Source organism: Electrona antarctica (assembly GCF_951216825.1).
Source record: "Electrona antarctica genome assembly, chromosome: 7".
NCBI classification, from domain to species: domain Eukaryota; kingdom Metazoa; phylum Chordata; class Actinopteri; order Myctophiformes; family Myctophidae; genus Electrona; species Electrona antarctica.
In genome coordinates, this window is record NC_136812.1 from 206759 (window position 1) to 221547 (window position 14789).

General features: G+C 41.6%; 1 protein-coding gene across 1 annotated transcript in view; it reads right to left on the minus strand.

Annotated features, from left to right (window-relative positions):
- wdr18 (WD repeat domain 18) overlaps positions 1-5883 on the minus strand; it is a 40244-nt gene extending 34361 nt beyond the window's left edge. The window contains exons 1-3 of the mRNA XM_079505895.1: positions 5829-5883; positions 1314-1480; positions 19-129 (exon numbers count right to left, since the gene is read on the minus strand). Of these exons, the coding sequence (XP_079362021.1) occupies positions 19-129; positions 1314-1480; positions 5829-5871 (321 nt within the window). The 5' untranslated portion in view covers positions 5872-5883. The remainder of the gene's footprint in view (positions 1-18; positions 130-1313; positions 1481-5828) is intronic.
- Between the last annotated feature and the right edge of the window lie 8906 nt (positions 5884-14789).

The window sequence follows — 14789 nt, forward strand, 5'->3', positions numbered from 1 at the left end:
AAATGGTGTAATTCATACCTCCCACAGGTAGAGGGACTCAGCGATTCCAGCCAGAAGCCAAAGACCATCAGGAGACGCAGTGAGACACGTTACGATGCCTGGACACACAATCTTCTGCTGCACCTGGTCCTAAACATATAAATATATAGACACGTTACGATGCCTGGACACACCATCTTCTGCTGCACCTGGTCCTAAACATATAAATATATAGACACGTTACGATGCCTGGACACACCATCTTCTGCTGCACCTGGTCCTAAACATATAAATATATAGACACGTTACGATGCCTGGACACACCATCTTCTGCTGCACCTGGTCCTAAACATATAAATATAAGTATAAATATATAGATGCGTTACGATGCCTGGACACACCATCTTCTGCTGCACCTGGTCCTAAACATATAAATATAAGTATACATATATAGATGCGTTACGATGCCTGGACACACCATGTTCTGCTGCACCTGGTCCTAAACATATAAAACATTACAAACAAACATTAATATTTAATAATGTAAACACACAGCGATGCCTGGACGGACACGCCATGTTCTCCCGATGAACCCGGGTGTGGATTTGACATCTGGCTTGAGATATCTTCAATAGTTTAATTACTATGAATTTATTAGTGAATTCAGTGACTTTAATTAATGGGATTATGCGAAAAAAAGACGACCCAAAGTTTGGTACACTACTCTCCCCCTCCCCCCACTAATAGTAGTATTACCTTTCTCTGTATCTCCCACTCATTAATGTACTTCTAATAGTAGTAGTATTAGTAGTAGTAGTAGTATTAAAGTAGTAGTAGTAGTAGTAGTATTATAGTAGTATTAGTAATAGTATTACCTTTCTCTGTATCTCCCACACATTAATGTACTTCTAATAGTAGTAGTAGTAGTAGTATTATAGTAGTATTAGTAATAGTATTACCTTTCTCTGTATCTCCCACACATTAATGTACTTCTAATAGTAGTAGTAGTAGTATTAGTAGTAGTAGTAGTAGTAGTAGTATTAAAGTAGTAGTAGTAGTAGTAGTAGTATTAAAGTAGTAGTATTATAGTAGTAGTAGTAGTAGTAGTAGTATTAAAGTAGTAGTAGTAGTAGTATTAAAGTAGTAGTATTATAGTAGTATTATAGTAGTATTAGTAATAGTATTACCTTTCTTTGTATCTCCCACACATTAATGTACTTCTAATAGTAGTAGTAGTAGTATTAGTAGTAGTAGTATTAAAGTAGTAGTAGTAGTAGTAGTATTAAAGTAGTAGTATTATAGTAGTGTTATAGTAGTATTAGTAATAGTATTACCTTTCTCTGTATCTCCCACACATTAATGTAGTTCTTGTGGAGTTGAGCTCCCAGAATAAACTGTCCGTTCAGAACGGTCAGCGTTCTAGGCGTGGTGTTTCCTCCTCGATACGACATGACGTTGGTTCCACTCTGCAGGTCTGTGACGTTGGTGTTCACTAATGTACCTGAAATATAAATACATATATAAATATATCTATAAATATATAAATATATATATATATATATATATATATATATATATATATACACAACATGACGTTGGTTCCACTCTGAAGGACCGGTCTGTGACGTTGGTGTTCATTAATGTACCTGAAATATACATATGTCCTTGGGCCACATTTTAAATCTCTACTTAAAACTCATTTTTATAGACTAGCTTTTAATTCTGATTTCTCCTGATTGTGTTCTATTGATTGTTTACTCTGCCTTGTATTATTATTATTTGCTTTGCATTGTTTGTGTTTTTCCTGCTGTGTGCTGTTTACTTTTGCTGTTTCCTTTTGTAAAGCACTTTGTAACGTTGTTTTGAATATATATATATATATATATATATAAATGTATATATACAACATGGCGTTGGTTCCGCTCCGTTGGTCATTAAACACCTTCTCAAGATTTGTGAGGTTTTTCTGAAGCCTTCCACGTGGAATCTGTGAGCTCCACAAATCCAGCTTCGTTTTGAATGCATCGACTGCACTGATTAGAGCCCGACCCACTGATCCACTGCACGGATCATTAGAGCCCGACCCACTGATCCACTGCACGGATCATTAGAGCCCGACCCACTGATCCACTGCACTGATCATTAGAGCCCGACCCACGGATCCACTGCACTGATCATTAGTGCAGATCATTAGTGCAGCGACTGTGGCTCAAGAGGTAGAGCAGGTCATCCAATGATCCATGGGTCTGCGGTTCGAATCCCGGCTCCTCCTGTCTACATGTCAAAGTGTCCTTGGGCAAGACACTGAACCCCAAATTGCTCCCGATGTGCTGGTTGGCACCTTGCATGGTGTATGAATGTGTGTATGAATGGGTGAATGTAATGCACAATCTATGTAAAGCGCCTTGGATAAAGGCGCTATATAAATGCACCATTTACCATTTAGAGCCAGACCCACCAGTAACCTAATGGACCCTAACCTTAGAGCTATGGACCAGTAACCTAATGGACCCTAACCTTAGAGCTATGGACCAGTAACCTAATGGAACCTAACCTTAGAGCTATGGACCAGTAACCTAATGGACCCTAACCTTAGAGCTATGGACCAGTAACCTAATGGACCCTAACCTTAGAGCTATGGACCAGTAACCTAATGGACCCTAACCTTTAGAGCTATGGACCAGTAACCTAATGGACCCTAACCTTAGAGCTATGGACCAGTAACCTAATGGACCCTAACCTTAGAGCTATGGACCAGTAACCTAATGGACCCTAACCTTAGAGCTATGGACCAGTAACCTAATGGACCCTAACCTTAGAGCTATGGACCAGTAACCTAATGGACCCTAACCTTAGAGCTATGGACCAGTAACCTAATGGACCCTAACCTTTAGAGCTATGGACCAGTAACCTAATGGACCCTAACCTTAGAGCTATGGACCAGTAACCTAATGGACCCTAACCTTAGAGCTATGGACCAGTAACCTAATGGACCCTAACCTTAGAGCTATGGACCAGTAACCTAATGGACCCTAACCTTAGAGCTATGGACCAGTAAACTAATGGACCCTAACCTTTAGAGCTATGGACCAGTAACCTAATGGACCCTAACCTTAGAGCTATGGACCAGTAACCTAATGGACCCTAACCTTTAGAGCTATGGACCAGTAACCTAATGGACCCTAACCTTTAGAGCTATGGACCAGTAACCTAATGGACCCTAACCTTTAGAGCTATGGACCAGTAACCTAATGGACCCTAACCTTAGAGCTATGGACCAGTAACCTAATGGACCCTAACCTTAGAGCTATGGACCAGTAACCTAATGGACCCTAACCTTTAGAGCTATGGACCAGTACCTAATGGACCCCAACCTTAGAGCTATGGACCAGTAACCAGAGAGAGAGAGAGAGAGAGAGACAGAGAGAGACAGAGAGAGACAGAGATATGTTGGTATGAGAGAGAGAGAGAGAGAGAGAGAGATGTTGGTATGAGAGAGAGAGAGAGAGAGAGAGAGAGAGAGAGAGAGAGAGAGAGAGAGAGAGAGAGAGACAGAGACAGAGACAGAGAGAGAGAGAGAGAGAGAGAGATGTTGGTATGAGAGACAGAGACAGAGAGAGAGAGAGAGAGAGAGAGATGTTGGTATGAGAGAGAGAGAGAGATATGTTGGTATGAGAGACAGAGACAGAGAGAGAGAGAGAGAGAGAGAGAGAGAGAGAGAGAGAGAGAGAGAGAGAGAGAGAGAGAGAGAGAGATGTTGGTATGAGAGACAGAGAGAGAGAGAGAGAGAGAGAGAGAGAAGAGAGAGAGACAGAGAGATGTTGGTATGAGAGAGAGACAAGAGAGAGAGAGAGAGAGAGAGAGAGAGAGAGAGAGAGAGAAGAGAGAGAGAGAGACAGAGACACAGAGACACAGAGACACAGAGAGACAGAGAGAGAGACAGAGAGAGAGAGAGAGAGAGAGAGAGAGAGAGAGAGATGTTGGTATGAGAGAGAGAGAGAGAGAGAGAGAGAGATGTTGGTATGAGAGAGACAAAGAGAGAGCGAGAGAGAGAGAGAGAGAGAGAGAGATAGTCACACCATGAAACACAAACTCTTCTGTGAAGTCTGACAAATGCAGAACAGCATATTAATCGTTTCAACACATATCGAGCAATGTGGACATAAAACAGCACCACCTGCTGTCCAGTACATCCAGTACATCCTATATTAAGCTGCAGCAATTCAAATGGTGGCGGTTACTGCAGTAGCCTCGATATAAATGTATAATACGCTATTCTGTTACTGCAGTAGCCTCGATATAAATGTAAATGTATAATACGCTATTCTGTTACTGCAGTAGCCTCGATATAAATGTATAATACGCTATTCTGTTACTGCAGTAGCCTCGATATAAATGTAAATGTATAATACGCTATTCTGTTACTGCAGTAGCCTCGATATAAATGTATAATACGCTATTCTGTTACTGCAGTAGCCTCGATATAAATGTATAATACACTATTCTGTTACTGCAGTAGCCTCGATATAAATGTAAATGTATAATATGCTATTATGTTACTGCAGTAGCCTCGATATAAATGTATAATACGCTATTCTGTTACTGCAGTAGCCTCGATATAAATGTAAATGTATAATACGCTATTCTGTTACTGCAGTAGCCTCGATATAAATGTAAATGTATAATACGCTATTCTGTTACTGCAGTAGCCTCGATATAAATGTATAATACGCTATTCTGTTACTGCAGTAGCCTCGATATAAATGTAAATGTATAATACGCTATTCTGTTACTGCAGTAGCCTCGATATAAATGTATAATACGCTATTCTGTTACTGCAGTAGCCTCGATATAAATGTAAATGTATAATACGCTATTCTGTTACTGCAGTAGCCTCGATATAAATGTTACATTTATATCGAGGCTACTGCAGTAACAGAATAGCACATTATACATTTTAAATGTATAATATGCTATTCTGTTACTGCAGTAGCCTCGATATAAATGTATAATACGCTATTCTGTTACTGCAGTAGCCTCGATATAAATGTATACATTTATATCGAGGCTACTGCAGTAACAGAATAGCGTATTATACATTTATATGCTATTCTGTTACTGCAGTAGCCTTGATAGAAATGTAGAATATGCTATTCTGTTACTGCAGTAGCCTCGATATAAATGTAGAATATGCTATTCTGTTACTGCAGTAGCCTCGATATAAATGTATAATACGCTATTCTGTTACTGCAGTAGCCTCGATATAAATGTAGAATATGCTATTCTGTTACTGCAGTAGCCTCGATATAAATGTAGAATATGCTATTGTGCATCATGTGTCCGACAGACTTCATGGGTCCAACTACAGTTTGTTGTGTTTCACACCATTTACCAACATCATTGACTTGTTTCTACAACATGATCTGCGGAAGGCTTCGTGATAGAGATAACATATTAAACATAACATGGGCAACCAGCACTAGAACTGGAACAACGGAGCATCACATTGAGCGGAGGGACTGAGGGAACTATCTAACGGAGCGGAGGGACTGAGGGGGTAACGGGTATTAGTACTATACTATACTACGACTAATACTACTATACTACTATATAGTACTGAGGGTGTAACGGGTATTATCTAACGGAGCGGAGGGACTGAGGGGGTAACGGGTATTCACTGAGGGAACTATCGGGGCTACCAGCCCAGAGGGGGGGGGGGGGGGGGTACCAGCCACGGAGCCAAGAGAGCTTTATCTCCCTTTGAAGGAGCGACTTACGGATGGGTCTTTACAACATATAATATAATATAATATAATATAATATAATAAAGATATGTAAGATAAACAGACCTGCAGCATCGCAGCACAACACCACCTCCATGGGCGCCGCCATCTTGAATGTAGTTCACAACACCACGCTGCCCATAGATATATATATATATCTATGACGCTGCCTGCCGCCGCTTTGTTGTATCGCAAACACTGCAAACACCCCCTACTGGACTGGAGTGAGCACTACACTTCTGATTCCTCTGGAGTTAATAATAATAATAATAATAATAATAATAATAATAATAATAATAATAATAATAATAATAATAATAATTTTCATTTCATGTATAATTAATTCACTTTACATTCCTCAAAGTGCTAACAAACTTTGCATGAATAAAAACATGTAAGGAATGGAAACATTTAAAACATGAGGATTAATGACTTATGTTGTGTGTGTGTGTGTGTGTGTGTGTGTGTGTGTGTGTGTGTGTGTGTGTGTGTGTGTGTGTGTGTGTGTGTGTGTGTGTGTGTGTGTGTGCGTGCGTGTGTGTGTGTGTGTGTGCGTGCGTGCGTGCGTGCGTTAATCCACTCCGTCCATACTCCTCCATTGTAAATGCAACAGAACATTGGCCGCGCCCCTAGCGGCCAGGGTTCTGTTGCGCATTTACAATGGAGAGAAAACCAAGATGGCCGCCAGATTCCGAGACAGAGTATGGACAGAGTGGATTAAAATATTATTTTTATTGAAAACTACGGTCCCTCTGGGTGTAATTGTTTGCCGAACACCCGCCGGACATGTGGGGCAAAACGATTTAGATTTTAGATTGTGCATTTGTACAAGGTAAGAGTGATTTTGAAGCACAAACGTAAACACGCAACTTTTTTTAAGGGACTATCCCTTTTAGACTCTCGTAGAGAGATTCGTCAGAATCGAAAAAAACCTCTACGAGAGTCTAAATGTTTGGGCTAGAGATACAGTATAGTCTAGAGTCTATAGACTCTACTTTATCTCTAGCGTCACGTTCATCTGTTTGTATTCAACGCTCTTTGTCGCCCTCCTGGACAAGTAATTAAACTAATTTTCAGTGTCGTCGAGTAATACATTGATTGATTGATTGATTGAAATAATTTTTAACAGTTTGCACAGTTTACATTTCAAGCACAAACTCAATACAAAGGCTGTTAACTGTGAGTGGACGACCCAATTAAGCATTACACTTGTATACAAGAGGGTCCACCATGTTCAATTCATCAAAACATTTAGAGACATACAAATAGACACTTCTATATAGTTTCGAATTGCAGCCATCCGTAGGTGCCCTTTGAGAGCGGTTTTGAAGGAGTCAAGGGATTCGCATGTCTTAATGACTGTTGGTAGGGGGTTCCACATTTTGGTGGCATAGGAGCGAAAATAATTTAGACCCTTGTTTGTGCCGAATCTGGGTTGTACATGGTTCGTTGCACTCCCTCTGGTGTTGTGGGTGTGGACTTCGTTAACATTAAGGAAGTATCTAGACAGGTACATGGGTATCTGGGTGGTGTATCGAAGCTTGTGGACCAGACCCATTGCAAGATGCAATGGGTCTGGTCCGTCGACCCTAAGCCATTCGTCGACCCTAAGCCATTCCAGCCTGTCAAAGTGGGCAGGGGTGAGGTGGGTTCGGGGGGTGAGGCCAAGTAGGAGCCTGACCAGTTTGTTTTGGGAAGTCTGGAGCCTAGTTTTAAGGGCCTTTGAGGTGCTGTGGTACCAGGAGGTGCATGCATAGTCAAAGAAACCTTGTACGAGGGCTCCTGTTAAGGTCTTCAAGGTGTTTTTGTTGACCAGTGAGGAGATCCTGTAAAGGAATCTTGTTCTTTGGTTGACCTTTTTGATTACGTTGGTGGCCATTTTATCACCGGAAATATTAGCCTCCAGGATGGAACCTAGGTAGGTAATTTCATCTTTACGTGTGATAACATTATCACCCACTGTACATCTTTCTAGCACTCTGTGGTTGTCACATTATACTATAGGTAGAAGACACCTAGATTGAGAACTCGGAAGAGCAGTAGCTAATATTCATGCCAACATACTTTTAGGACTACAGAGTGTATTTTATAAACTTTATTATTAATTCATCGGTTTCAACAAACAACATTTAGTTAAACACATCTATAAATGGCTTATCTGCACAGACTGCCTGGTTTTAGATAAGTATGGTAACAGATTAATTGAGCTATTAAAGACAGTGAAAAGTGTCTATCATAACCAATTATAAGTAGTCTTAAATGGACAGATGTTAGTGTCAGGTATGGCTTAGTGGCATAGTTTATATGCTGGTGGCATAGGCATAGATTTTAAACCTGAAATAGATATAGAAACACAAGAATATACATTTGTTACATTCCCATAATACGTTCTAATCATTTGTATTAAACAGAGATAGTAGGCAGTATAAACAGTAATTACCAGATCCCCATCCGAGTCTCTCTTCTCCAGGTTTCTGGAGAGGTATGGATTCATTCCTTGGTTGCTGAATCTAACTTACTGAAACCGGCGCAAGGCCTTATAAAAACTCTGTTTAGTGCTTGGCATTATTGGCTGCTGAGCACATTGTAACAGCCTTTCCTGTGCCTTACTATTGGTTGAAAGACCAGGAAGTATTTTCCCACTGACATGTGCTAGCCATGAGGTCTGGCATGGGAGAAGCAGTTTGTTGGTGGAACTTACTAGTGGTTCTGTGGTTATCAGAACCCCCGCTGTGTGTGAGGCCTATTTGAGGAAGTTCTCCGGCTTGCTCTATTTATGGCAGTTCTTTGTCTGACTACAAGTTCAACCCATGACATTACTGCTACATTACAATAATTAGACATTCAATGGATAATTGATAACTTGAGGAGTATTAGTAGACAATCATTGATACAAACATCTGCATGTTCTCTTTCCTTAAGATTGAGATGGAGAGGTGTCACATTTCACACCTCCCTGTTAACTTTAGCAATGTCAGGGCTTGCTTTTGGGTGAAAGGCCCAGTGAAGGCCCTCACTCCCATGTTTAGTACTGATAACTATTGGCAAGTTGTACAGTGCATATTTATTAACAGAAACCAAACGCTAATTACTATATCCAGCGGAACACCCACTCTAACCAAGAAGCCATTTGCCTTGCTGAGATTACTATTAGAGCCAAAGAGAATGGATTCAGTTTTTCCCAGGTGTAAAGATAGCTTGTTATCAGCGAGCCAGGTGCAGATTCTACCGAGTTCAGAGCTGAGGGCCTTTTCAACCTACAGTTTGTTCCTGTCCGAGACTAGCAGTGCCGAGTCATCTGCGAACAGGAACAAGTTGCAGTCACAAGCTGAAGTCATGTCGTTATTCGTTAACATATATTAGGAACAGTAAAGACCCTAGTATGCTTCCTTGTGGAACGCCACAGCTCACTGGGAGGGGGGGGGGGACAGTGTTCCATTCACCTCCACCATCTGTTCTCTCCCCTCCAATTTACAATTTAGGCATTTAGCAGACGCTCTTAATCCAGAGCGACTTACATTAGGCAGGAACAAAAGTATGGGAATACATCACATATATAAAATGCATTTATCAAGAAACATGCGTAAGCTAAGAACGTAACTAGAACATATCTATATAATGACACTATACATATTAACTATACATATATACTATACTATGCTATACATATGTAGGCTACTATGATGTGCTATGACTATATACAATGCAATTATTGTGCTGTCTACATGACATGCTATAAGTCTGTTTCAAATGCTATCTAAGTCTAAAAAGTGCTATCTAAGGGGGTAGGATAAGTGCTATGGGCCATGATGGAGTCTGAAAAGGTCTTCAGACTACGGCGGAAGATTGGGAGTGATGCCGCAGTTCTGACTGCAACGGGGAGTGCATTCCACAGTTTTGGGGCCAGAAGGGAGAAGAGTTTGGGACGTGTGGAGCGTTGGCCCGGCGTTTTTAGTGAGGGTACTTCCAGCTTTCCTGCGTTGGCTGATCTGAGTGCGCGGGAGGGTTCAATCATGCTTGCAAGATATGGGGGAGCCATACCTTTGGTTGCTTTGAATGCCAGCATCAGAGTTTTGTATTCTGTGCGGGCAGCGACTGGGAGCCAGTGCAGGGAGCGGAGCAGGGGGGAGACATGTGAGAATTTTGGCTGGTTGAAGACCAGACGAGCTGCGGCATTTTGGATCATTTGGAGAGGCTTAAGTGCACATGCCGGTAGGCCAGTAAGGAGCGAATTACAATAGTCAAGTTTTGACAAGACTGTTGTCTGGATTAGGAGCTGGGCTGATTCCTGGGTGAGGAACGGTCTAATTCGTCGTATGTTATAGAGTGTGAACCTACCCTCCAGGTAGGATTGCAGGATTCGATAGCACTGATGTGCTATCGAAACCAATTGCTTTAAGCTTGTTAACCAGTATGGAGTGGTTCACGGTGTCAAAAGCCTTTTGGAGGTCCAGCATGACCATGCCGCAGTATTTGCCAGCATCCACCTCATGTTTGATGTGGTTGCTCAAATAGAGAAGGCATGTGTCAGTGGAGTGGGATGTTCTGAAGCCAGATTGGAACTCGTACATTAATTTATTTGTGGCAAGATACTTTTCAACCTGTTCATAGACTATTTTTTCCATCACTTTCGAGATGGAGCTTAGAATAGAAATAGGGCGGTAGTTGCCGGGGTCTAATTTACTCCCTTTCTTGTGCAAGGGGGTTACTTTGGCCAGTTTGAAATCTTGGGGGACCTGTCCCTGTTTGATGGAGAGGTTTACTATGTGGGTGATAATTGGAGCTATAGAAATGGCTGAGTCTCTGAGAAATTTGGAGGGAATATTGTCATGGCCAGTGGCCTTGTGGGGTTGGAGGGCACTCATTTTCTTAATTACCTCATCAGTTGTTACCATAACTAGTTTAAAATCATCTTTACAAACACCTAGGTTTCTGTAGAAGGTTTTAATGTGCTCTACACCAAAGAGCCCAGAGTGGGAGGGCAGTTTGTTTACCAGAGTTGTTGCTATGTTTGTAAAGAAGATGTTCAAGTAGTTGGCCACATCAAGCTTGTCAGTGATTAGAGTGTCGTTCGATTTGATGTTTATGTTTGAAAACCTGTTTTTTATTTTCTGACCGCAGCCTAGTTGATTGTTTAGTAGCTTCCAGAGCTCACGAGGATTATGCTAAAGTGTCTGAGATTCTTTAATAATGTTATTCTGGATCTAAAGTGTCTGAGATTCTTTAATAATGTTATTCTGGAGCTAAAGTGTCTGATAGATTCTTTAATAATGTTATTCTGGAGCTAAAGTGTCTAATAGATTCTTTAATAATGTTATTCTGGAGCTAAAGTGTCTGATAGATTATTTAATATTCTTTAATAATGTTATTAAACAATACAGTGTGATAAATAAATCACTTATAGGCTACTGACAGACACAATATGGAGCTAGTTTCTACAATAACATGTTAGATCTACAAGCTCACAGTGAGACACGTTGTGAGCTTGCACTGGCCCCTTGATTCTAAGCCTCTAAGAACTACATGTAGACCACGGGACGCAAGAGAAACTACATTCTAAGCCTCTAAGAACTACATGTTCCATGGACCACGGGACGCTGGAAAAACTACATTCTAAGCCTCTAAGAACTACATGTTCCATGGACCACGGGACGCTGGAAAAACTACATTCTAAGCCTCTAAGAACTACATATTTATCACACTGTATTACGGTAGTTAGTTTAACAACATTAAATAATCTATCAGACACTTAAGCTTCAGAATAACATAATTAAATAATCTATCAGACACTTTAGCTCCAGAATAACATAATTAAAGAATCTATCAGACACTTTAGCTCCAGAATAACATTATTAAAGAATCTATCAGACACTTTAGCTCCAGAATAACATTATTAAAGAATGTATTATACACTTTAGCTCCAGAATAACATTATTAAAGAATGTATTAAGACACTTTAGCAGCAGGATAACATTAAATAATGAAATTAGCAACATTTCTGGATCCAAATCAAAGTTTTATTTCTTTAGAACGAGAACAGAGTGTAGAATAGATACTGTACATACAGTCAATCATCTGATGTGTAAATATAACACTAGAGCAATACACTGTTCACCTGGTGGAATAATTAGTATGAATGTTGAAATAAAACAGTTGATACTTCTCACATGCCCCGGTAAATATAAATAAAACAGTTGATGCTTCTCACATGCCTCGATAAATATAAATAAAACAGTTGATGCTTCTCACAGGCCTCGATAAATATAAATAAAACAGTTGATGCTTCTCACATGCCCCGGTAAATATAAATAAAACAGTTGATGCTTCTCACATGCCTCGATAAATATAAATAAAACAGTTGATGCTTCTCACATGCCTCGATAAATATAAATAAAACAGTTGATGCTTCTCACATGCCTCGATAAATATAAATAAAACAGTTGATGCTTCTCACATGCCTCGATAAATATAAATAAAACAGTTGATGCTTCTCACATGCCTCGATAAATATAAATAAAACAGTTGATGCTTCTCACATGCCTCGATAAATATAAATAAAACAGTTGATGCTTCTCACATGCCTCGATAAATATAAATAAAACAGTTGATGCTTCTCACATGCCTCGATAAATATAAATAAAACAGTTGATGCTTCTCACAGGCCTCGATAAATATAAATAAAACAGTTATGCTTCTCATATGCCCCGGTAAATATAAATAAAACAGTTGATGCTTCTCACAGGCCTTGACAAATATAAATAAAACAGTTATGCTTCTCACAGGCCTCGATAAATATAAATAAAACAGTTATGCTTCTCACAGCATAAACTGCTGTGCATATAAGCTAAAATATTCATATTGTTTTACATGATTGTACTGATGTGAGGTGGTCTGACCTGAAGAGAGGTCATCAGGGGGTCCCTGACCCTGAAGAGAGGTCATTAGGGGGTCCCTGACCCTGAAGAGAGGTCATCAGGTGGTCCCTGACCTGAAGAGAGGTCATCAGATGGTCCCTGACCTGAAGAGAGGTCATCAGATGGTCCCTGACCTGAAGAGAGGTCATCAGGTGGTCTCTGACCTGAAGAGAGGTCATCAGGGGGTCCCTGACCCTGAAGAGAGGTCATCAGGGGGTCTCCAACCTTCTCAGTGTTTCAACCACTACACTCTCCAGTTGGCGGGTCAGCAGTGATTGGCCAGTCACTGCCCCTCTCCTCCAGTGATTGGCCAGTCACTGCCCCTCTCCTCCAGGCTTCCAGCTATAGATGAGTCAGCAGAGGGCGCCCCACCACCACCGAGGTGCAGCTGTAGCGTTGGCCACACCCGGCCAACAGGGAAGTCAGAGTCCTGCCGGCCAGGTGCAGCAAACCAGTGCTGACCACACCCCAGCGACCACCGCACCCAGGCCCTCCCCCCGACCCCCCCTCTTCGCGGACCCGCCCACTGTCCTTTCTCTCATGCCAGAACCAACAGGAGGCTCTCTCTGCCTTGTGTGTTCTTGGGGGACTGCAGGCACTGAGAGGTCTCTAGGATTGTGGTCTTCCTCCTGCCTAGTGTCCTCCTACGTCTCACCAGACTGTGCGTCTGTGCGGTGTGTGTCTGTGCGTCTGTGCATGCGTCCATCCTTGTCCACACTCGGCCTTACTCTGGTGTATTTGAGTCAAGGAAGCATTTCTTTAAATGAGTTATACGATGCGTAACTTTAACGTGACAGTAATAAGTTATACGATGCATAACATTTGGCAGTAAGTTAGTGAAGATGCAGCACTAGGCTAAGCTAGGCTAAGCTAGGCTAGGCTAGGCTAGTAATACGTTATATAACATTTGGCAGTTAGTGAGTGAAGATGCAGCGCTAGGTTTATACACAACATGCAGAGTCAGCGTTAATCAATTATAACTATAGTTAATCTCTTATCAGCAGTGGTGGAAAGTAGCTACATACATTTACAAGTATTTTTGAGGTATTTGTAATTTTGTACTAGGTAGGCCTACTTGAGTAATTCCAATTTCCAATATTTTGACTTTTAATAATAATTCTATAATAATTATTAATTCCAATTTCCAATATTTTGACTTCTAATCCACTACATCTCAGAGACTATGACCACATTTGACTGAGGGACTGCCATTGGATTTTTTTGAATTTTTGTGTTTTCATGTCATGTGAAAGCAGCGAATCATCCTACTATGGGTGCGTTCGGAAATGCGCACCGGGAATGTGGTCAGTTTGTTGAGTGTGGTGGGCGGTGACGTCACAGAGTGCGTTCAGTGTGCCTTATTTACGAACGACCACAGCTGTGACGCAATCACACCGATTCACACCGGACAACCCCAGCTTCAGGGTAGGGTTGCTCAGTGCGGGATTTTCGAACGACAACACACGAGTGCACTGAATAAACGAACGACAAGAGAGCACACTATAAATGTGCCACGCCTCTGTCTGCGTGTGTGTGTACGTGTGTGTAATGCACGTAACTCGAGAACCGTTTGGTCCACCGACTTCACATTCGACACACGCGTTCCACACCCCCACAGTGAGTGTAGTGCCAGGTATCGAGTCGGTCGGACCCACGGTTCTCCAGAACCACCACAAAAGGCTCTGGTCAGGCTCTGCCAGGGCCTAATGAGGCCAACTCCTTTCACCTGGGCCAGGCTCTGCCAGTGGGCCTAATGAGGCCAACTCCTTTCACCTGGGCCAGGCTCTGCCAGTGGGCCTAATGAGGCCAACTCCTTTCACCTGAGCAATTTCCAGCCTCTGCCTCAGCCAATTGAGGCTCAACCAATCAGGCTCTGCTAGTGGGCCGAATTGATTGCCAAGTACACTTTTCACAGTCAGTTTGCAGTCTTCACACACAGGCACATACACATATCTCCATATGGGACACCGGCTGACAGTTAAAACGGGTGCTATGACAACGTATATCATTAGGTTCCCAAGTTGCATCGTACCCAAGTAGGCCAGTGGCTGACTGCGACGGGCACGTACAGGTCTAGTAGCTTCAAATGTGTGTTAGTATTTCTAAATTGCAG